The sequence below is a fragment of the Rhineura floridana genome, chromosome 3 (genome assembly GCF_030035675.1).
Source record: "Rhineura floridana isolate rRhiFlo1 chromosome 3, rRhiFlo1.hap2, whole genome shotgun sequence".
In the NCBI taxonomy this organism is placed as follows: Eukaryota; Metazoa; Chordata; class Lepidosauria; order Squamata; family Rhineuridae; genus Rhineura; species Rhineura floridana.
In genome coordinates, this window is record NC_084482.1 from 106050090 (window position 1) to 106074393 (window position 24304).

General features: G+C 43.5%; 1 protein-coding gene across 9 annotated transcripts in view; it reads left to right on the forward strand.

Annotated features, from left to right (window-relative positions):
- Nucleotides 1-24304, forward strand: part of SPOCK1 (SPARC (osteonectin), cwcv and kazal like domains proteoglycan 1) — an 872143-nt gene that overhangs the window by 107407 nt on the left and 740432 nt on the right. For 5 of the 9 annotated variants that reach the window (XM_061617192.1, XM_061617194.1, XM_061617196.1 and 2 more), the window contains exon 3: nt 1707-1760. The exons of the other annotated variants lie outside the window; for them this stretch is intronic. In XM_061617192.1, the coding sequence (XP_061473176.1) occupies nt 1707-1760 (54 nt within the window). The remainder of the gene's footprint in view (nt 1-1706; nt 1761-24304) is intronic. 9 annotated transcript variants of the gene reach the window in all.

A 24304-nucleotide genomic window follows, 5' to 3' on the forward strand; every position in this document is an offset into this window, starting at 1 on the left:
ATACTTCTTTAGTGATCTGCCAGTTCCCAAATTCATCTTCTCAAAGTGGCCAAGCAGTTGCCCATGGGAAGCTCACAAGCAAGACCTGAGTGCAAGAGCACTCTCCCTTTTTGCGGTTTCCAGCAACTGGTATTTGGAAGCATGTCACCTCTGATCATGGAGGCAGAGCACAGTTATCATGGCTAGTAGCTGTATCCTCTTTTAAAGGCATTCAAGTTGGTGGCCATCACTGCCTGCTATGGGAGTGAACTCCATAGTTTGTGTGTTGTGTGAAGAAGTGCTTTCTTTTGTCTGTCCTTAATCTTCCAACATTTCACTTCATTGGATGCCCACAACTTCTAGTGTTATATGAGAGGGAGAAAAAGTTTTCTCTTTCCACTTTCTCCATGCCATGCATAATTTTATACACTTCTACCGTGTCACCTCTTACCTGTCTTTTCTCTAATCTAAAAAGCCTCAAATGCTGCAACCTTTCTTCATAGGGGAGTTGCTCCATCTCCTTGAGCATTTTGGTTTTCCTATACTGAACCTTTTCTAGCTCTACTATACTCTTTTTGAGGTGAGGGAACCAGAACTATATGCAGTATTCCAAATGCAGTCACACCACAGATTAGCCACCGAGCATTACGATATTGGCCATCTTACTTACAATACTTTTCCTAATGATCCCTAGCATAGAATTTCCCTTTTTCACAGCTGCTGCACACTAGGTCAACATCTTCATTGAGCTCTCCATCATGACCTCAAGGTCTTGTTTCTGGTCAGTCACTGCCAATTCAGACCCTATGAGCATCTTTATGAAATTAAGTATTTTTGCTCCCGTATGCAAGTTTCAAGTTTATTATAAATTGCAGGGCCGTAGGCCAACACAATGTTAAAAGGGTACATCAATTTTTACTATAGTTACTATACAGTTTAAAACATAATATCAGTTATAAAACACCTATTTCATTTAGCACTCTAGAACATAATTAACTCGTAATTTCCTAGCTGCTATCACAAACAAAGATACCTTGTGGGTCACCTCTGGATTTAAATCAGACATTAGGAAGAGTATTTTGTCCTCTTCCGTAAACAACCCGTGATCATCAAACCACTTTTTAAAAAATCTAGTTCTCGGGGTCTGGTATATTGGGCAATGTAGTAATATATGAGGAAGATCCTCTGTTTGGGCTCCACAGACGCATTTTCTTAGATCCTTCGGGATGCCAGCAATCCGTCCCTCTCTATCAGCGTTAGGCAAAGATAGAAAGCGTATTGCTGTAAATGCATGTCTGAAGTTAATTGGAAAAGGCTGCGTAAGGTATGGGGCGCAGTGATGGTCAGTTTTAAACCTCCCATACCATGGGGCTACTCTAGAATTATTTAAAGTTAAATTGTCTAGATATTCGCAGTGTTGAAAAATGGCTTCACGTAGTTTTTTGTTTGTTGATAGGGAGATATAATCCTGTGTAGTAAGATGGTAACTATGCAATATTTCATTTAATTTACTATCCCATAGATTAGAAGCAAATGGATGTTCAAGGCAGAGTTTTAATATTTCCTTGCCCTGGAGTGTATTAACTGATCTCCTGAACTTCAAAAGAGTCAGGTGGATATGCGCACTCAGTGGGGGGAGGCCAGTTTCGGCTCGTATCATAGCTACTGAGGTTCCTGGGGGAAGGGACAATAGACGTCTAAGAAAATTATTTTGTATTATCTCTAAGGACGAAGAAATTTCCTTATCCCAGCCCAGACAGAAGCACCGTACAGGACCTGAGGTATTACCTTAGTTTGAAAATTTTTTAAAGCTGGTGAAATCAAATTGCCACCAGCCGTATGGTAAAACTTCAGGATTGCTCCCACTGTTTTTGCTGCTGTTAATTTTGTAATTTGCAAGTGCTTTTTCCAAGAAAGAGTGTCCGAGAAACATATTCCCAAGTATTTATACTCACGGCATTGTTCCAACTGGTGGCCAGCTAGTCACCATCGATGCCCTTCATACCTTTTCCCGAAAACTAAGACTTTCGTTTTCCCATAATTTATCTTTAACCTTTCATTTATGCAGAGGACCTGAAGTCTCCTCAGCAACCTTTTTAGACCTATGGGCACCAATGAAAGAAGGGCCATATCATCAGCATAACAGAGGATAGACACCTTCTATGTCCTATAGAAGGTGGAAAATATTGAGGACCAGATAGGTCAGAGATGATGTTGTTTAGAAACAAATTGAAAAGCAAGGGAGCTAAAAGGCAGCCTTGTTTGACACCCCTCTCTACCGCTATCGGATTTGTTAATTCCCCATTTTGGCTTACTCTTACCAGGGCATTTGTGTTAGTGTATAAAGCCCTCATAAGATGTAACAAACGGCGGTCTATATTCAGATTGTATAATTTAGACCAGAGAGCATTCCTATCCACTGAGTCAAAGGCTGCGGCCAGATCAACAAATGCAACATACAGGTGTCTTGTAGGGCCGATCATATTTTGTTTTACCAAAAAAGAAAGAGTTAGGCAGTGGTCAGTCGGAGAGCAGCCTTTTCAGGGTGGATAAGCTGATATGTATCTACCCATTGTTCTGTTGGATGTTGTATCTGGCGCAAGCAGATGCCCAGGATGCAGAACAGTATAGTGACAGGCTAGATGCCAGTTGAAGCAATGAGCCAGACAAGTAATAAGTTTTAAGAGTCACTTTACTGACAATAGAATATATCACAAGCTCTCTCTCTGTACAAACTCCTCGACCCCCACACTCACAAGTGTCTGCTGGCCCTCTATATAGATAAGGCCAGCTGCCCGAGCCTAGGTTGCATAGCAACGTGTCCTTGAAGATGGCTCGAGCTCTGCCAACTTTCGCTTCTAAGTCACGTAGCTCACTTGTGGAAATTTAACCTCTGCTTTCTAGGTTTAATAGCCAACAATCCCCCACCTTAAATTTCCACATTCAGCCAGTTACATTTCTTTTCCATTTAGATGTGTTACATTTCATATTTACATTTGCATCATCTGGTTTGACAGCCATTACATTTCATTAGAATCTCAGCATCATTTTTATTACATACATTTATTACAGCAATTATTCTTCATGATTCCCATCATCCCACTTTCGCTGTCATACCTACTTGATTTATCAGTTTTAAGAACTTGTTTTCACTTAGTGGTTTTGTCATAACGTCAGCCAGCATATCAGCAGTGTTACAATAAGTTAATTCCACAAACCCTTGTTTAATCATTTCTCTGACATGGTGATATTTGATGCTGATATGCTTGTTTCTCTTGGTGTGTGCTTCTGACTGAGCTAGCTTAATGCAGGTCTGATTGTCCTCATATATTTTGATTGGTTTGTCTATGCCTTTTCCAATTTCAAACAGTAGATGGTCGAACCAGGTAAGTTCGTTACAAACCAGAGACAACGCTATATATTCAGCTTCTGAACTCGATGTAGCCACTATAGTTTGCCTCTTACTGCACCAATCAATCACTGAATCATATAATAGAATGACAACACAAGTAGTAGACTTGCGGCTACTGGGATCGCCAGCACGATCCGCATCTACATAGCAGCACATACTCCCGTGTTTACTGCTGGACAACACTAGACCTTTACTGCTAGTACCTTGCAAATACCTCAGGACTCGTTTTATTCCTTGCCAATCTGTCTCAGTAGGCTGTTCTACTTTTCGACTTAAGATGCTAACAGCATTACAAATGTCAGGTCTTGTTACCTTAACAAGATATTGCAACTGTCCTATGATGTGTCTGTACCTAGCAGGGTTTTCACAAGCTGTCTCTGTGGTTTCTTGTTGAAATGATGTTGTCATGGGAGTCCCTACTGCCTTACATTCAGACATCCCACATTCTGCTAGTATTTGTTTTATCTTTCCTTCCTGTTTTAACACGAAACTCCCGTCTGAACCCCGTATGACCTCTGTACCTAAATAATGACTTACAGGTCCCAAACTTTTCATTACCACATGTTGTTTCAGACTATTATGGAACTCTCTTTCGTCTTCCTCCCCATGGGAAAAGTACAGGATGTCATCTACATAAACTAGGCAGTATGTGAGCCCCCCCTTTGTTTCTTTCACATACACACAGGGGTCTGCCACACAACGCTTGAAATTCATTGACTGCAGAGCATCATCTAATTTTTCGTTCCAACAGCGCGCACTCTGGCGCAGACCATAAAGGGATTTCTGTAACTTGCAAACTAGACCTGGCTGTGTTTCACATCCGGGAGGCTGTTCCATATAGATTTTTTCTTTTAACTCCCCATGTAAAAACGCCGTGCCAATGTCATAGTGGCTTACATGCATGTTTTCTATGGCAGCTATTTTTAGCAAAACCCTGATTGACTCATGTTTCACCACGGGAGCGAAAACTCATCGTAGTCCATCCCGAATTGCTGTGTAAAGCCCTTAGCTACTAGGCGTGCCCTATACCTTTGTATCTGTCCTGTACTCGACCGCTTATGTTTAAATATCCATTTACACCCTATAGCTTTCTTCCCTGGGGGCAGAGGTACTAGCGTCCATGTGCCATTTTTTCGCATTGCTTCCAGCTCCTCTTTCATCGCTGCATGCCATTCATTCTGTTCGGCTATGGGTAATTGTTTTATATCCCCGAGGCTTGAGGGCTCTTTGTCCTGCTCTGTTTTATTAGCCACAACATCAGCATCAATCACTGGTGTCTGTGCTTTCACTGACTGCGTTAGGTTAATCCCTATTGAACCTCTATGTGTCCTGTCTGTGTCTTTACTGAGGACTCTCAGCTGCATATAGAACAGTGACTTCTTTACTATCCCTTTCATTAACATTTTTTCTCCTTCCTAATATGCACTGAACCCCTTTTGAACATTACAATGAACCCCATTTCATTGAGTTTCGACACAGCCATAATGTTGACTTCAATGTCAGGAACAAACAGCACATCTGTCATAATGGTATTGAAACCTGCTAATTTCACTGTTCCTCTACTTTTGATAAGTTTCTTAGATCCATCAGCCATTATCACATGATCCTGTACGTCACACAATGTATGAAACATGGATTTATCTTTGATTATACTATTTGTTGCCCCACTGTCAATTGCCCATAAATCTTTACAGTTATTTCCCTGCTCATTGTTTATTCTTACTAGCATAGATCACCTGTACACATGGTTTTCTTCCTCTTTCTCTTCTTCTTGCTTCACAATTCCTTTGAAGATGTTGCTTGGAACCACAAAAATAACATGCCTTTTGTCCATACAGTCTCTCTTGTGCAGCTTTGTTGTTCAGCTTTCCTAAGTTGTGTTTAGACTCAGTCCTTTCTTGCTTTGCCATTTCTTGCCTTCTTTGAAATTCTTGTAAAAGTTTGCCTTCTATAAAATCCATATTGAGATTTGCATCGTCCATTGCTTCCAAAGAGCTCACCAGACTATCATAACTTGAATCTAGTGAAGCTAATGTGATATACAGTTTTTGCGTTTGAGAATGTTCAATTTCACGTTCTGATAACTCAGTAAACAGTCTGTTTATTTCCAACAAATGCTCTGACATGGTTGTATCTCCAGATAAGCGCATCTGATACAATCTTCTGGCAAGATATATTTTAGAACTGGCAGTCTTTTTCACATGAATATTTCTTAAAGTTTCCCAGGTTTCCTTAGCTGTTGTTGCATCACGCACGTGCAGTAATTGAGAATCATCAATAGCAAGAACAATTAACGCCTTTGCCCTCTCATCCAGCCTTCTCCAATCTGCTGGAATAGGCACCCCGGCGGGTGGGTCTTCTGCGATAGCTTTCCACAGGTCTTCTTTCACTAGAAAAGCCTGCATTCTCTGTTTCCAAGTGCCATAATTTTTCCCTGTCAGCCTTTCCAAGGGAATCCCGGCCAATAACGTAATAGACATACTTTCACTTTTCACAGTTCACCGCCTTTGTAATTAGAGCTTCTCACCTCTGTCCTTCAGTCAGGTTTTTTTTTTCCCACGGCTCTCTCACAGCTTTCAGCTCAGCTTTCGGTTTCTCCGTCTCTCTGCTGTTTTACTCGCTGGTCTGCAATCCTGGCTTTTCTCTGCCGCTTTTCTGTAATCCTCAGCACCAGGTAACCATCAGCACCAGGTAACCATCCTCTGCTACCACTTGTTGGATGTTGTATCTGGCGCAAGCAGATGCCCAGGATGCAGAACAGTATAGTGACAGGCTAGATGCCAGTTGAAGCAATGAGCCAGACAAGTAATAAGTTTTAAGAGTCACTTTACTGACAATAGAATATATCACAAGCTCTCTCTCTGTACAAACTCCTCGACCCCCACACTCACAAGTGTCTGCTGGCCCTCTATATAGATAAGGCCAGCTGCCCGAGCCTAGGTTGCATAGCAACGTGTCCTTGAAGATGGCTCGAGCTCTGCCAACTTTCGCTTCTAAGTCACGTAGCTCACTTGTGGAAATTTAACCTCTGCTTTCTCGGTTTAGTAGCCAACATGTTCTAACTTTTGGAGAAGATATTTGCTATAAAGTTTAGAAGCTATATTTAGTAAGCTTATTGGGCGGTAGTTAGAGGGGTCAGAGGGGTCACTTTTTTTGTATATTGGGACAATGATGTTACATTTCCACCCTTCAGGTACAATACCTGAGTCATTAATTCTGGAAAATAGGCAGGCCAAAAGGGGGGCCCACCAATCTGGGAATTGCTTAAAAATTTCAGGGGGGAGAAAATCTTCGCCCGGAGATTTATCATTTTTCAGGGATTGAATGAGTGATCTCACTTCAACAGTGACTGGAGGCCAGACTGGCACATTTAAGATATCATAGTCCAGTAAATTACCTTGTGAGACTTTTACTGAGGAATAGAGCCTATGAAAATGGGTATACCAAATTGTGGACGAGATTCGTTTCATGTTTAGAGATTTAAACAAATTCATCCCAGAGTTAACTATATTCCAAAATTGGCGCTCTTGTCTTTCGGAAACCGCACTGGCTAGCCACTGCCAACGGAGTTCTGCAAAATCAGCTTTTTTTTGTCTTAAAAGATTTCTATAGGAAGCCTTCATTAGTTTCAGAAGGCTGTGAGATTGTTCAGATGGATGCTTAAGGATCGAACGAAGGAAGGACCTAATCTTTCTTTTTGCTATTCTGCATTCTTGGTCAAACCAAGAATGTGGAGAGTGTATACTAGAACTGCCGTAGCTCTTTTGGGTCAGGCATGGTCTGAGCAGGGAAAGAATTGTTTCGAATTGCTCCCGTATGCATAAATTTACACTTGTTTACATTGAAGTGCATTTGCCATTTTACCATCCATTTACTCAGTTTGGAGAGGTCCTTTTGAGCTCCTTGCTATCCCTATCCTTTTGTGTTTTAACCATCCTGAACAATTTAGTATCATCAGCAAACTTGGCAACCTCACTCCCCACCCCTACTTCTAGGGATTTAAAACATGTTAAAAAACAATTCCAACACAGACTGGGATAAGGTTTCTATTAAAAAGGCTTGGGGAAGAGGAAGGTCTTCAGTAGGCACCAAAAAGATAGCAGAGCTGTCTAATAAGGGAGGGAGTTCCAAAGGGTAGCTGCCACTACACTAAAGGTCCACTTCCTATGTTATGCAGAATGGACCTCCTGATAAGATGGTATCTGCAGGAGGCCCTCACCTGCAGAGTGCAGTGATCGACTGGGTACATAAGGGATAAGACAGTCTTTCAGATATCCTGGTCCCAAGCTGTATAGGGCTTTGTACACCAAAACTAGAATCTTGAACTTGGCCCGGCAGCTAATGGCGCTATGTTGGCGATACCCTGCCTGAGCAGTCGCGCCATCGCATTTTGCATCAGCTTCAGCTTCTGGACCAACCTCAAGGGCAGCCCCACATAGAGTGCATTACAGTAATCCAGTTGGAGATTACCAGTGCATGGACAACAGTGGTCAGGCTATCCCAGTCCGGAAACAACTGCTGCTGTCTTACAACCCAAAGGTGGTAAAAGGCACTCCTTGGCACTGAGGTCACCTGGGCCTCTAGCAACAAAAATGGACCCAGGAGCATCCCCAGACTACAGACCTGCTCTTTCAGAGGGAGTACAGCCCCATACAAAGCAGGCAACTGACCAATTATCTGAACGTGGGAACCACCAACCTGCAGCACCTCCAGCTTGCTAGGATTCAGACTCAGTTTATTGGCCCTCATCCAGCCCACCTCTAAGTCCAGGCACTGGTGCAGGGCTTGCACAACTTTTCCCAATTCAGATGTTACAGAGAAATAGAGCTGGGTATCATTAGCGTACTGGTGACACCTTGTCTCAAATCTCCTGATGACTACTCAGAAGGATTTCATATAGATGTTAAACAGCTTTGGGGACAAGATGGTACCCTGTGGCACCCCACAGCACAACTGCCAGGGGGCCAAAGACAATGACCCAATTCTGTTCCCTGAAGACCCTGGAGGTAGGATCGGAACCACTGTAAAACAGTGCCTCCAATAGTCATCTCACCAACTCAGCTCAGAAGGATACTGTGGTCAATGGGTTCCTACTGGGAGAAAGGGTGGATATATATATATGTAACCCCATTATTCTTACTTGATCTCTCAGCTGCTTTTATATATATAAATAAATAAAAGCAGCTGAGAGATCAAGTAAGAATAATGGGGTTACACTCCCCTGTCCTCCTGATAAAGGTCATACATCAGGGTGACCAAGGCCAATTCAGTTCCATAACCAGGCCTGAATCCAGACTGGAATGGGTCAAGATAATCTGTTTCATCCAACAGTACTTGCAATTGCTGTGCCGCAAACCTCTCTATTGCATTTCCTAAAAAGGGAGTATTTGCAACCGAACAGTAGTTGCCACAAACCAATGGGTCCAGGGTGGGCTTTTTCAGGAGTGGTCGGATCACCTCCTGTTTCAGGGCAGCTGGAACCACTCCCTTCTGCAAAGACACACTCACCATACCCTGGATCTACTTGATCAAACCCCCTCAGCAAGCTTTAATAAGCCAAATGGGTCAAGGGTCAAGGGGACACATTGCTGGCTGCATCGTCGCAAGCACCGTGTCCACATCACTAGGCCACCTCAACTAAAATCAATCCCAAGAAGTTGCAGCAGACGTTGCACTGGACACCTTACTGGAGACTACACTAGATGTGGACAGGGTATCAAGATTGCTATGGAGGCGAGCAACTTTACCCTCAAAATGCCTTGCAAACAATTGACAGTGAGCCTCCAAAGGGTCTAAAAATCCATTTCCTGGAGTTGATGTCAACAGACCCCTGAAAATATGGGAAAGCTCCACTGAACAGCTACTTGAGGATGCGATGGTGGCAGAGAAGTGGGCCTTCTTTGCCACCCTCACCGCCACACAGTAGACACAGTTATGATGTTTTACTTGTGCGTGATCAGCCTTACCACATGTCTTTCACCACTTGCACTGAAGCTATCATCCAGCCTGTTTCATTGCCCTTAACTCTCTTGTGTACCACGGTGTAAACCGGGCTCCACAATTCTGGAGGGGGCACTCAGGCAACTGTGTTAAGAGCCTGAAGCACCTAGTTGTTCCACTGCATGGCAAGGGCTCAGCAGGGTCACCTAATCTATCTACTGGGAACTCCCCCGGACATTCAAGAATTCAGTGGATTCCATTAATCTCCTGAAGCAGACCATCTCCTCATGGAGGCCATGAAGACCTGAGCTGGAGCAGAAAGGCAGCCTCAGCATGGACATTGAAATCACCCAGGACTATTCTTCTGGGCTCCTCCAATACCACAGCCACGACGGCCCCTGCCAGCTTGGTAAGAGAAGCTGCTAGGCAGCAGGGTGGATGTTATACCGCAGCTCTATTTCTCCTTTTCATCTTCTTCAGGTGAGGCTGTCTATGTGCTATGTGCCTGGCTGTGACAATTGACTGGATGAGGGCTAATAAATTGAGGCTCAATCCAGACAAGACTGAGATGCTGCTAGTGGGTGGTTCTTCTGACCAGACGGTGGATGTCCAACCTGTCCTGGATGGGTTTGCACCCCCCCGAAAGAGCAGGTTCGTAGCTTGGGGTTTCTCCTAGAACCATCTCTGTCACTTGAGGCTCAGGTACCCCCGGTGGCACGGCATGCCTTCTACCAACTTTGGTTGGTGGCCCAGCTACTCCCCTATCTGGACAGGGATAACCTGGCTTCAGTTGTCCATGCTCTGGTAACCTCCAAGCTAGATTACTGCAATGCGCTCTGTGTGGGGCTGCCTTTGAAGATGGTTCGGAAACTGCAGCTTGTGCAAAATGCAGCGGCCAGATTGGTAACAGGGACCAGACGGTCCGAACATATAAAACCAATTCTGGCCCGCTTGCACAGGCTGCCTGTATGTTTCCGAGCTCGATTCAAGGTGCTGATTTCAACCTATAAAGCCTTACACGGCTTGGGACCACAATACCTGATGGAACGCCTCTCCCAACACAAACCCATCCGTACACTACGTTCAACATCGAAGGCTGTCCTCTGGGTGCCTCCTCCGAGGGAAGCTGGGAGTCTGGCAACAAGGGAGAGGGCCTTCTCAGTGGTGGCCCCCAAATTATGGAATGATCTCCCTGACGAGGTGCATCTGGTGCCAACACTGTTATCTTTTTAGTGCCAAGTCAAGACTTTCCACTTCTCCCAAGAATTTTAGCTTGTGTTTCTAAATTGCTTTTTTAAAATGTGTTTTTAAATTTGTATATTTGTTTTTAATATTTTAATTGTAAACTGCCCAGAGAGCTTCAGCTATTGGGCGGTATAAAAATTCAATCAATCAATCAATCAACCAACAGCAATCCTAGTTTACTGTCTGCTTGGCCCAACATGAGGTGCAGGCCCTCACAGCCAGCTCTAAGACAGAGTGGTTTCCTGGTGACAGAGATGAAAGTTCTGTAAATCACAGCAACCCCTCCTCCCGCCCACTGAGTATCCAGGTGGGCAACGCTGGGTCCTATCAACTCCTCTCAGCAAACCCACTCAGGTCTCTGTAATGCACACCAAATCGGCACCCTCATCCACAACCAAATAATGGATGAGTGAGGTCTTATTGTATACTGATCTGGCGTTAAACAACAACACAGACAGGCCAGTGGGTACAGCAGATGAGCAATGAGGAACCCGTCCATGGGAGGAGTGGGAGCAAGGAAGAAGGTGTACATAGCTTTGCCTTCAGCTAACATGGTAGCTCAGTACCTTCTGATGGTTATACCTTCCTCTACCATGGTCACTGAAATTGGGGTGGCATCACTCGAAAATGCTTGGAAGTTGTTTAAAAACACTATATTAGAAGCTCAACTGGAGTGCATACCGCAGATCAGAAAAGGTACCGCCAGGGCCAAGAAGATGCCAGCATGGTTAACGAGCAAAGTCAAGGAAGCTCTTAGAGGCAAAAAGTCTTCCTTCAGAAAATGGAAGTCTTGTCCGAGTGAAGAAAATAAAAAAGAACACAAACTCTGGAAAAAAAAAATCCAAGAAGACAATAAGGGATGCTAAAAAAGAATTTGAGGAGCACATTGCTAAGAACATAAAAACCAACAACAAAAAATTCTATAAATACATTCAAAGCAGGAGACCATCTAGGGAGACGATTGGACCCTTGGATGATAAGGGAGTCAAAGGTGTACTAAAGAACGATAAGGAGATTGCAGAGAAGCTAAATGAATTCTTTGCATCTGTCTTCACAGTGGAAGATATAGGGCAGATCCCTGAACCTGAACTAACATTTGCAGGAAGGGATTCTGAGGAACTGAGACAAATAGTGGTAACGAGAGAGGAAGTTCTAAGCTTAATGGACAATATAAAAACTGACAAATCACCGGGCCCGGATGGCATCCACCCAAGAGTTCTCAAAGAACTCAAAGGTGAAATTGCTGATCTGCTAACTAAAATATGTAACTTGTCCCTTGGGTCCTCCTCCGTGCCTGAGGACTGGAAAGTGGCAAATGTAACGCCAATCTTCAAAAAGGGATCCAGAGGGGATCCCGGAAATTACAGGCCAGTTAGCTTAACTTCTGTCCCTGGAAAACTGGTAGAAAGTATTATTAAAGCTAGATTAACTAAGCACATAGAAGAACAAGCCTTGCTGAAGCAGAGCCAGCATGGCTTCTGCAAGGGAAAGTCCTGTCTCAGTAACCTATTAGAATTCTTTGAGAGTGTCAACAAGCATATAGATAGAGGTGATCCAGTGGACATAGTGTACTTAGACTTTCAAAAAGCGTTTGACAAGGTACCTCACCAAAGGCTTCTGAGGAAGCTTAGCAGTCATGGCATAAGAGGAGAGGTCCTCTTGTGGATAAGGAATTGGTTAAGAAGCAGAAAGCAGAGAGTAGGAATCAACGGACAGTTCTCCCAATGGAGGGCTGTAGAAAGTGGAGTCCCTCAAGGATCGGTATTGGGACCTGTACTTTTCAACTTGTTCATTAATGACCTAGAATTAGGAGTGAGCAGTGAAGTGGCCAAGTTTGCTGACGACACTAAATTGTTCAGGGTTGTTAAAACAAAAAGGGATTGCGAAGAGCTCCAAAAAGACCTCTCCAAACTGAGTGAATGGGTGGAAAAATGGCAAATGCAATTCAATATAAACAAGTGTAAAATTATGCATATTGGAGCAAAAAATCTGAATTTCACATATACGCTCATGGGGTCTGAACTGGCGGTGACCGACCAGGAGAGAGACCTCGGGGTTGTAGTGGACAGCACGATGAAAATGTCGACCCAGTGTGCGGCAGCTGTGAAAAAGGCAAATTCCATGCTAGCAATAATTAGGAAAGGTATTGAAAATAAAACAGCCGATATCATAATGCCGTTGTATAAATATGGTGACCCTCTGGACTTTGTTTTTCAGCTTTCTTTTTACCAATCCCCTCATTTTTGTGAAGTTTCCTCTTTTGAAGTCAAATGTGACCGTGTTGGATTTTCTTGGCAATTGGCCAGTTACATGTATGTTTAATTTAATAGCACTGTGGTCACTGCTTCCAATCGGTTCAACAACACTTACATCTCGCACCAGGTCCCGGTCCCCACTGAGGATTAAGTCCAGGGTTGCCGTCCCTCTGGTCGGTTCCATGACCAACTGGTCTAGGGAATAGTCATTTAGAATATCTAGAAACTTTGCTTCTTTGTCATGACTGGAACACATATGCAGCCAGTCTATGTCCGGGTAGTTGAAGTCACCCATTACTACCACATTTCCTAGTTTGGATGCTTCCTCAATTTCATATCTCATCTCAAGCTCTCCCTGAGCATTTTGATCAGGGGGACGATAGATCGTTCCCAGTATTAAGTCCCTCCTGGGGCATGGTATCACCACCCACAACGATTCTGTGGAGGAGTCTGCCTCTTTTGGGGTTTCGAGCTTGCTGGATTCAATGCCTTCTTTCACGTATAGAGCGACTCCGCCACCAATACGTCCTTCCCTGTCCTTCCAATATAGTTTATATGCAGGGATAACCGTATCCCACTGGTTTTCTCCATTCCACCAGGTCTCCGTTTTGCTCAGTATATCAATGCTCTCCTCTAAGCCCAAGCACTCCAGTTCTCCCATCTTGGTTCGCAGGCTCCTAGCATTAGCGTACAGGCACTTGTAAGCAGTGTCTCTCTTCAAGTGTCTTTGGCACTTGTGGTTAGGCCTGTGGTAATTTTGCTCTTCTGAATTTATATCCTGTGCCCCTGCTCTCACAGTGCCTATTTCTAGGCCTACCCCTTTTAACATTTCATCATTTCTTTGGTTTTTATCCCAGGGGGGAGGTTTATTCCGAACCGGACCTTTCTCCCCTCAGTCAGTTTAAAAGCTGCTCTGCCACCTTTTTAATTTTAAGTGCCAGCAGTCTGGTTCCATTCTGGTTCAAGTGGAGCCCGTCCCTTTTGTACAGGCCCGCCTTGTCCCAAAATGTTCCCCAGTGCCTAACAAATCCAAACCCTTCCACCCGACACCATCGTCTCATCCACGCATTGAGACTGCGAAGCTGGGCCTGTCTGGCTGGTCCTGCGCGTGGAACCGGTAGCATTGCAGAGACCTTGGAGGTCCTGGCTTTCAGCATCCTACCTAGCAACCTAAATTTTGCTTCCAGGACCTCACGGCTGCATTTCCCCATGTCGTTGGTGCCAACGTGCACCACAACCACTGACTCCTTCCCAGCACTGTCTACCAAACTATCTAAACGACAGGCGATATCCGCAACCTTCGCACCAGGCAGGCAAAACACCTTGCGGTCTACACGCCCATCACACACCCCACTGTCTATGTTCCTAATGATCGAATCACCCACTACAAGGATCCCTCCACCCCCTGGAGATATATCCTCGGCACGAAAGGATAGCTGCTCATCCCCCAAGGAATGGGTCCCTTCTAAGGGATCGTTTCCCTCTTCCTCATCTGGATGCTCTCCTTCCCCGAGACCATCGTTGTCCATGATAGCAGGAGAGCTATCATCGTTGGAGTGGGACACAGCTATAACGTCCCTGAAGGCCTCCTCCACACACCTCTCTGCCTCTCTCAGCTTTTCCAGGTCCGCCACCTTGGCCTCAAGGAAATGAAGTCGTTCCCGGAGAGCCAGGAGCTCATTGCACCGAGAGCACACCCACGACTTCTGTCCAACAGGCAGATAGTCGTACATGCTGCAGGCGGTGCAAAACACTGGAAAGCCCCCACACCCCTGCTGGCTTCTTACCTGCATAGTTTTGTTTAAGGTTTATTACGTCAATGGGTTGGAGACTGCGGTTTAGTTGAGGTCAGGGGACAGTCGGGCAGAGTGGGGGGCCCTGGCCTCCTCGCCCTGCTGCCGAACTTGCTCTGCTGCTTAACTCGCCTTGACGCTTCGTCAGCTGGGGCTCCCTCTAGCTCGTGGAGCAGCTAATAATGGCACTTACTGTTCTGCGGAATAGTCAGTGCCATTATTCTACAATTGTTTTTGGAAGTTTTTTTGGAGGTGGCAGGTGATGCCACCACTCATCATATTCAGAGACACATTACCAAATTCTTCCAGGCTACACAGGAAGTGGATTGGACTGTGAAAGACCAACCCTAATTGTGTTTGCATTTTGATAAATTTGTAGGGCAGTACAATATCTCAGAGAGGTCAGGTCTCCTGCTCCCCTGATGCATTTACTCTAGCTGCTTAATTTTCCTGCTTTTTCAAGTTGAAATATCTGTGGGTTATATGTATGTTCTTAAACTGCAAGGTTTTTTTGGCTATTAGTGAATACTTAGATGTTTTTATAGTAATGGACATCCATAAGCAGAGCAAGAAATGCAGGAAACCCTGGGTGAAGTGGAATGTACGTGGTTACAGCATAGGGAAGTTAGTTCTTTTATAAGAGATACTATTAAATAATAGACACTGAAAGCCTTAATTTCACAAGACTCCAATGCCAGAAGTTGAGTTTCTCAATTACTGAAAATAGGAATGGGAATAAATGCAAATGATTTAACGGGATTACAATCCTGCTGGGAAAAGGACTTGGAATACCACAGTTAATCCATCAAATTGGAATAAGATTTGGACAAATCTTCCAATGTGCTCAATCTTGCTCCATATTCAAGAGGCTACACTCAGAACTGTATGTAGATTTTGCTATACCCCAGTTATGCTTTGCTATATGAACCTGAACTTCTCTAGCATTTTTAGGAATATGGGATGGACTGAATGAAGAAGGTATTGACAAACATTTCGCCCATTACTTAGTAATAGCCGCACAAATGACCATTGTTAAAAATTGGAAGCATTGTGAAAGAAGTGGTATAGCTGGGTTTGGTTTTTAGTTATAATGGAAAGATTAAACACAAAAATGAAGATTAACTTGAGGGCAAGTAAAGAAAGATTTTTTTTAATCTGCCAAAAAAATTATATATAAATGATGTAAATAACATTCAGATTATTCCGGCAAGATATGCTTGTAAGATTTAATATATAATAATAATAAATAATATATAATAATAATAAATAATAAAAAAAAAGAATTTATAATGAAAATTCTTCAGACAACCCCTGAGCCAAGCTACTACCGAGTAATTAGTTTTTAATGGCAGGTGCTAAACTACATTTTAGCATTATGAGAACAAACTGCAATAAGGCTCAGACTTTCATGCTTCTGCCTCTCCTTTCACACAAGAATTAGGATATTGAAAGTTTCCACTTTTATTTTTGAATATACCACAATTTCCCATTATGCACATACTTAAGAAATTATGCTTTATTTTATTTCAAGCCTCATTTTTTAAGACTAGACCGTCTAACTGTGGTTGGTTCAAATCACTTATTAACTAAACCCATTATCAGAATTAAGCACAATTGCTTTTGGAGGTCACTGATTCATAGGGTCCCCATAAGTCGTGATCAACTTGAAGGCACATAATAACAACAAAACCCAAGTTTGGGCATAATAGTAAACATTTATTTATTTATTTGCTGCTCACATGCCAAAATGGCACCATATTTAGTGTCTGGTCTGAACTGGGGCATAAAGTCAAAAGGCACTACAGGGTCTGCCAGTGTTATATCATATTAACTTTTTCTGCTATCCCTAAGGATTTTGCCAAAATGTTCTAGATGCTTTCAAGATACGAGGCTGCTGACTTGGGTTATGCTTTCCCCATCCCCCTTAGTTTTTTTACAGCGTTCTTGCACTCCCCCCCCAACATCTTATATATGAAGCTTGCACAATCTCAGACTCTTTCCTGGAATGCCAAATTGAGCTTCCGTTCTTCGCTTCAAGATACCTTGATCTTCCCATTTATTTATTTGATAGCATTTGATATAATTGTAGATGCAGATAGATGAAAGTTGGTTGTATATGAGATTACCTCACATCAATTAATGCTAGGCACTGTGGCTAAAATGCTTAGATACTATAGAATTTAAATGAGTACAGCTGGTAGACTCAGGAGGCAATCGATAGCATAAAATAAACTGCTGACAGGTTAAAGTATCTAGATTTATTATGACTATAAAGTTCAGTAGTGATACTTAAAGTTTACAAAATGTGATGCTGAGCTTTGAAAAGTAATATTTTTTGACAATTAGGCTGAAGACAGGAAGGTCTCCTATGCTGTCTCTTGCCTTAGTATATGGCAAAGATTTTTTCAAGCCTACCATGAGACATTTGGATCTGTATTTTTGCCCTGGGAGACCTGTGATATTTCTAATGGGGAATTCTGTGTGTCGAATTTACTGATCATCTTTTCTCTGGGGAAGTTTAGATAATGTCTTTTGGCTTCAGGATAAATTAGTTGTTGACATCCATAAAGAATTCATATACAAAGAGATGGAGAAGCATGAAAAGGGAACTAGGATCTAATTGCGTAATGAACATCATTTATTTATTTATTAAAATGTAATTAAAAATCTCTTAAGTAGTTTACATAAAAACAATAAAAATGCAACAATAACGTTCAGTAAAATTGCCTAAAAACAAGATGAAAAACTAAGCAAAACTATATATTACAAATAAAAGTGAGCAGTGTACAAAAACATAGAATTAAACATTAAGAGTTAGTTATCAACCTAAACTTTTGGGAGGAGTTTAACGGTCATTACTGTCTTAGCCTTATGAATTATCTGACAGAAGGCATTCCAGAGGGCGGTTGCTGTCACGGAGGAGGCCTGCTTTTGTGCTGTAATTCTTTAAGGATCATAGAGAGTGTCTGTCTTGTAGCAGTTGCCTTCAGGATCCCTTTGGGGGTGGGGGCGGGGGAAGAAAGGAAATTTGGAAACATGAGGAAACTGTATGTACAACTCCTGTGGCTTTTTTTGTTTTTTTGATTGCAGGAGAAGGAAGGGAGGCATTCATTCCTCATTTCTTGCAAGGGTAGAAGGTTTCTACAACTGCCAGGGACCTTTGCACCTCTTTAGGCCTCTGTGATATCATTATGTGGACATCCCCAGTTTGCAAATATATTTGGCTCTGGCTGTGCTTTGAAAGTTATTGATTTCGGAATCTCACCTTTTTCAGTGTAGCAGGACACAAAAGAGAACGTATTTGTATAAAATAAAAGTAGTTATTGCTTGTAATTAAAGGATGTCTTAAAATTAAGCTATTGAAAGATATTGAATAAAGCTGGCACATAGCTGTAGTGTAATGTGTCTGTAGGTTAGATGCTGCCCTTCCCAGAGTGAGACTCACAACACAGAGACGAGGATGGAATCAATTCCTGTTTTATTAAAGTAACATCGAAGGCAATACATTTCATCGGCACACTATGCTAGCTCACTGCAATCCCTAACTAAGCTACCTAGGTAAACTTTGCAGTGTGTGAAGGAAGTTGAGTCAGCACCCCGGTCAGGGGGGAGCAGGCTTAAATAGGAAAGGTCTTCGCCCTTAATCTCTGACTCCTTCGAAGAACCTCCATCTGACCAAAGCACTTCTCCCGGTGTTTGGTGCGGGGCGAAAGGGGACATGCCTCTGCCGGCTCATCTGGCAGTACAGCCTTGATAGGTGCTGACTCGCCCTCGAGAGGTGGGGAAGTGCTTGACATGCCAAGGGGGGAGCTTAGGGGGTGGAGTTGGTGCCTGCACCAAGACATCCCCCAACGGCTCCCTGGGGGCGTCTGGAAGCTGAGCACAGTCTTCTTCGGCAGGAGAACTGTCCATGGGAACTGGCACAGTGTCAAACACTCCCCCTCCCGCCTCGTCCTCGCTAGCCACAACACCGTCTAATCCCCTTGCTCTAGCAGCCGGCTCTGACGCTCATCCAGCCCCCCTCCTTGATCCTCCTGAGAGAGCTGGGGCTCGACAGATGCACAGCAAAGAAAGAGTTAACTTTCTCTAGAGAGTATTACACACCCTAGGGGTAGCTAAACTGATACATTCTGCTTCCTGATGCCTAACAGAGCAGAGTAGAGGGAGCTGTCTCAGTTGATCTGCAGGTGAGGACATATAAGTAAGCCAGCTTTCAGAGAGCGAGCGAACAGGCAATGCAAACAGGAGTTTGACAAATGAGTTCGACACAGGAGGTCAAGGGAGAGGTCCATTAAAAAACCCCAACAAATTACTAATTCTCCTTGTACAGCACACTGCATACTAGTGGGACTCTCAAGTTTACTCTGAAGTAGGACAGGACAAAGCACAGGCCACTCCAAAACAAGTAGTTAGAAAGAAACAAAAGGTAGAAGAGAGTATGAACGGGAAGGATTCTCCAGTGGTTGTGACCTGCAAGGTGTGTGCCATGTTTGTTTTCTTGCTTGAGAACAACATGGCGTACACCTGCAACAAGTGCAAGCTCGTGGCACTGTTGGAAGAAAAAGTGAGAGACCTGGAATGGCGGGTGGCCACACTGAGGACTATAAGAGCAGATGAAGAGTTCTTAGACAGAACACTGGAACAACAGCAGCAAAGAGATGTGGAGGTGGAGGAGCAACAGCATGTGGTAGCAGAAGAGGAGACTGCTTTGGAGAGGAACAACGAAGTGGAGGAAACTCCGTGGGAAAAGGTGACAGTTAGGAGCAAAAGAGCTAGAAGACACCCTTCACCAATGGAGCTATGGAACCGCTTTCAACCACTTGAGGAGGAGACTGGAGAACAGCCTATGGAGGAACAATTACAGGAGACCCCATGCGACAATGATCAAGATGCTGAAGCTCAATCAAGCAGGGACAATGAAACCACACCCCACAACAAGAAGAGAAGAGTACTAGTAGTGGGGGACTCCCTACTGAGTGGGATTGAAACCCAAGTATGCCAAGAAGATCCGTGGACTCGCCAGGTATGCTGTCTACCAGGAGGACGGATTAGAGATGTGACGGAAAGGTTGCCATCGCTCATCAAGCCCACCGACAGGTATCCCTTTCTCCTCATCCATGTGGGAACAAATGACACTGCCAGACGGAGCTATGAAGAAATCACATCAGACTTTGAAGCTCTAGGAAGGAAACTCAAGGACTTTGGGGCTGAGATAGTTTTTTCATCCATCCTTCCAGTACATAGAAGAGGAGTAGAAAGGGAAAGAAAAACACTCTGTGTGAATGAATGGCTATGACAGTGGTGCAGACATGAGAGATTTGGATTCTGGGACCACAGGCTATGGTTCCTTGAAGATGGACTGCTGGCAAGTGATGAGTTGCATCTCACAAGGACTGGGAAGAATGTGTTTGGCCACAGCATGGAGAAGTTCATCAGGAGGGCTTTAAACTGAATCCTAAAGGGGAGGGAGACGTAAACTTGGTGGTAGTGACTGATGAAGGCTTGTGCACAGTAGTGGAACCAAAGGGATCGGCTCTAATAGGGCCCAGTAACAGCCCTCAGAAAAATGTAGTAAGGAAGCCAAGCCATAAATCACATGGTTTTCGATGTCTGTATACTAATGCGCAGAGCATGGGAAACAAGCAAGACGAACTTGAACTCTTAATACAGGAGGACAATTACGACTTGATAGGTATAACTGAAACTTGGTGGGATGACTCCCATGACTGGAATACAGCAATTGAAGGATATAACTTGTTCAAGTAGAACAGAAAGAATAAAAAAGGAGGTGGAGTCATGCTATATGTTAAAAATATATATCCCTGCACAGAAATACGGGAAGATGAGCTTGGTAGCTCCACCGAGAGTATCTGGATTAAAATTATGGGGCAAGTAACAAAAGGAATATAGTGCTTGTAGTCTACTACCAACCACCCAATCAAGGAGAAGATGAGAATGTAACTTTTGAAAAGCAAATTGCCAATGTTTTGAGGAGGCATGATGTAGTAGTAATGGGGGATTTCAATATCTGTTGGGAGACAAATTCTACCAAACACGGCCCCTCCAAGAAATTTCTGACTTGTGTTGGAGATAACTTCCTCCTACAGAAAGTGGAGGAAGCAACCAGAGGATCAGCTATCCTGGACTTGATTCTAACCAATAGAGATGATTTGGTGGATGAAGTGGCAGTTACGGGAACTCTGGGGGAAAGTGACCACACCATACTTGAATTCTTGTAACAGAAACAAAAGCAGAGAGTAGTCATACGCACCCCCTGGACTTCAGGAAAGCTTATTTTAATAAACTCAGAACAATTGTAAGTACAATTCCATGGCAAGCCACCCTAATGAGAAAAGGAGTCTATGATGGGTGGGAGTTTCTAAGACAGGAAATTCTAAAAGTGCAATGGAAAGCAATTCCAACAAGGAAAAAAGGGGGGAAACAACAGAAGAAGCCAATGTGGCTTCACAAAAAGCTTAAAGATGACCTGAAAACAAAAAAGGACACATACAGGAAGTGGAAAGAAGGCCAGGCCACAAAGGAAGAGTATAGGCAGGTATCACGGAATTGCTGGGATGGTGTCAGGAAGGCCAAAGCTGAGAATGAGCTGAGGTTAGCGAGAGATGCTAACAGCAACAAAAAAGTTTTCTTCAGGTATGTCCATAGTAAAAGACAGAGAAAAGAACTGGTGGCACAGCTACTCCATGAGGATGGCAAAATGATAACAGATGACAAAGAAAAGGCAGAAGTGCTCAATTCCTCCTTTGGCTCAGTCTTCTCCCAAAAAAGGGTCTATGACCCCGGGAAACATGAAGTAGAAGGGGCAGGATTGGAGCTTGAGATTGATAGACAAATGGTCAAGGAATACCTAATCACTTTGAATGAGTTCAAATCGGCAGGGCCCAATAAACTGTATCCTAGAGTATTGAAGGAAGTGGTTGAAGAACTCTGAGAACCACTCTCTATTATCTTTGCGAAATCATGGAGAACCGGTGAAGTGCCGTATGACTGGGGGAGAGCTAATGTTGTCCCTATCTTCAAAAAGGGCAAAAAGGAGGAACCGGGAAACTACAGACTAATTAGCCTAACATCAATCCCTTGGAAAATTCTGGATCAGATTATAAAGCAGTCAATCTGTAAACCCGTTGAAAGCAATGCAGTGATTACTTTATGAAGAACAAATCCTGCCAAACTAATTTGATCTCACTTTTTGATCGGGTAACCTCCCTTGTAGATTGTGGGAATGCTGTGGAACAGCAAAGCTGTTGACAAAGTGCCCAATGATATTCTGATTAGGAAGCTAGCTAAATGTGGGCTGGATGGAACAACTATCAGGTGGATCCACAGTTGGCTCCAGAATCATACTCAAAGAGTGCTTATCAATGGTTCCTTCTCAAACTGGGCAGAAGTAACAAGCGGGGTACTACAGGGCTCGGTCCTGGGCCCAGTGCTCTTCAACATTTTTATTAAGGACTTGGATGAGGAGGTACAAAGCATGCTTATCAAATTTGCAGATGATACAAAATTGGGGGGCACAGCTAATACCTTAAAAGACAGAAACAAAATTCAAAGAGACCTTGATAGGCTGGCGCATTGGGCTGAAAACAAGAGAATGAAATTCAACAGGGATAAATGCAAAGTTCTACACTTAGGAAAAAGAAACCAAATGCACAGTTATAAGATGGGGGATACTTCGCTCAGCAATACGACATGTGAGAATCATCTTGGAATTGTCGTTGATCACAAGCTGAATATGAGCCAACAGTGTGATGTGGCTGCAAAAAAGTATAGTTTCCAAATCATGTGAAGTATTAGTTCCCCTCTATTCAGCACTGGTTAGGCCTCATCTTGAATACAGTTCTGGTCTCCGCACTTCAAGAAGGATGCAGACAAACTGGAACGGGTTAAGAGGGCAACAAGGATGATCAGAGGACTGGAAACAAAGCCCTATGAAGAGAGACTGAAAGAACTGGGCATGTTTAGCCTGGAGAATAGAAGACTGAGGGGAGATATCATAGCACTCTTCAAGTGCATGAAAGGTTGTCACATAAAGGAGGGCCGGGATCTCTTCTTGATCGTCCCAGAGTGCAGGACACATAATAATGGGCTCAAGTTGCAGGAAACCAGATTTCAACTGGACATCAGGAAAAACTTCTTAACTGTTAGAGCCATCCAACAATGGAACCAATTACCTAGAGAGGTAGTGGGCTCTCCGACACTGGAGGCATTCAAGAGGCAGCTGGACAGCCATCTGTCGGGAATGCTTTGATTTGGATTCCTGCATTGAGCACGGGGTTGGACTCAGTGGCCTTGTTTGCCCCTTCCAACATGTGTGTGCTGGATCAGGCCTAACATAGAACAAGCTCAGATGTTTTACTGTTTAAGAATTATTAAATAAAGAAGCTCTAGTTTATCGTATGTCTCATCCTGATCAATATAACAGTAGCAGCCAAAAGTCTGTCATACAAATAATGCTTGATCTTTTAACCTTCTGATTATCTTAAACTTTTTAAAATTCAGTAGCTTTATGATGTGGTAGAGGACATGGTTTGAATGGAAAAGTTCCCCAGTTCAGTTTCTGCCGTCTGCATTTATAATCTCTCTGGTTGCAAGACTGGGAAGCCTGGAGAGCTGCCACCATTCAGTGTAGACATCTGGGCTAGATGGTTCAAATATCTCACTCGGTATAAGGAAGCTTCATGTGTTACCTCTGTTACTTCGGCTGGCCTCCTGGCAGTGGAGTCACTACTGCTTACTAGAATGGTGCAGCGTAGGGGCAGCATGGCAGTGAGATCAGGGTGTCAAGATTGCAGTGGTGGAGCTGATCCGGTGCTCCCACTTCGCCTTAGCCACAGTACTTCCGCCACTATCACCTTGCCATGCCCTTGCTCCATCCTGGTAAGTGGCAGCAATGCTGCTGCTGAGATCTAGCGCCCCACCAGGTGTTCCTGACTGCATGTGTCTCCTTCTCTATAGAATAAATAAAAAATAAATAAAAAGTGCCCTATTCCATGTTCAAAGCAGCAAACACAAAGTCGCCCCAAGTCTTGTCAAAGATACAATTTTTAATGAAACTGCTGTTATCTGAGCTGTGAAGTGATTTAGGTCCCTAAAGCTCAGAATAGCTAGGAGAGTTATATTGATCTGTTATTTTTTCATGTGCTGCTTCTAGCTTTGAGTAGAATCTGTTACAGGAATTTTCTGTAACATAAACCCCATTCATACCTTTTTGACAGATACAGTGACTATGCGGAAAAATGAGAAGCAGGACAACTAGTGATGCAGTCACTTATCCCATGACCCTGATTTTTGCATGTAGAGCCGAAGGTCTGAAAAATAAGGCACATCTATGCTTGTACAGCTGAAAGTGTTTGAGCCCTTTTGAGCCTTTCAGCTTTAAGTGTGAAAGTTGGGGACAGAACCAGCAGGACTTGTGACACTGAGGGATGGGCCAGTGAAATAATCCACCTTGTATCTTTTCCATATGTTCACTATAAATGTGAAGGAACTCTGAATGGGACTATAGTTTTGAATATATGTACAAGTGGTAATGCGGTGGTGATTATCCTATAAACCTACTTTAAAAGGTTTCCACTACACATCTATCTGTTAAAGGCACATGTGGCAACATTTAGACAAGGATGGCTAACGTGTTGCCCTCAAGATGTTGGAGTACAATT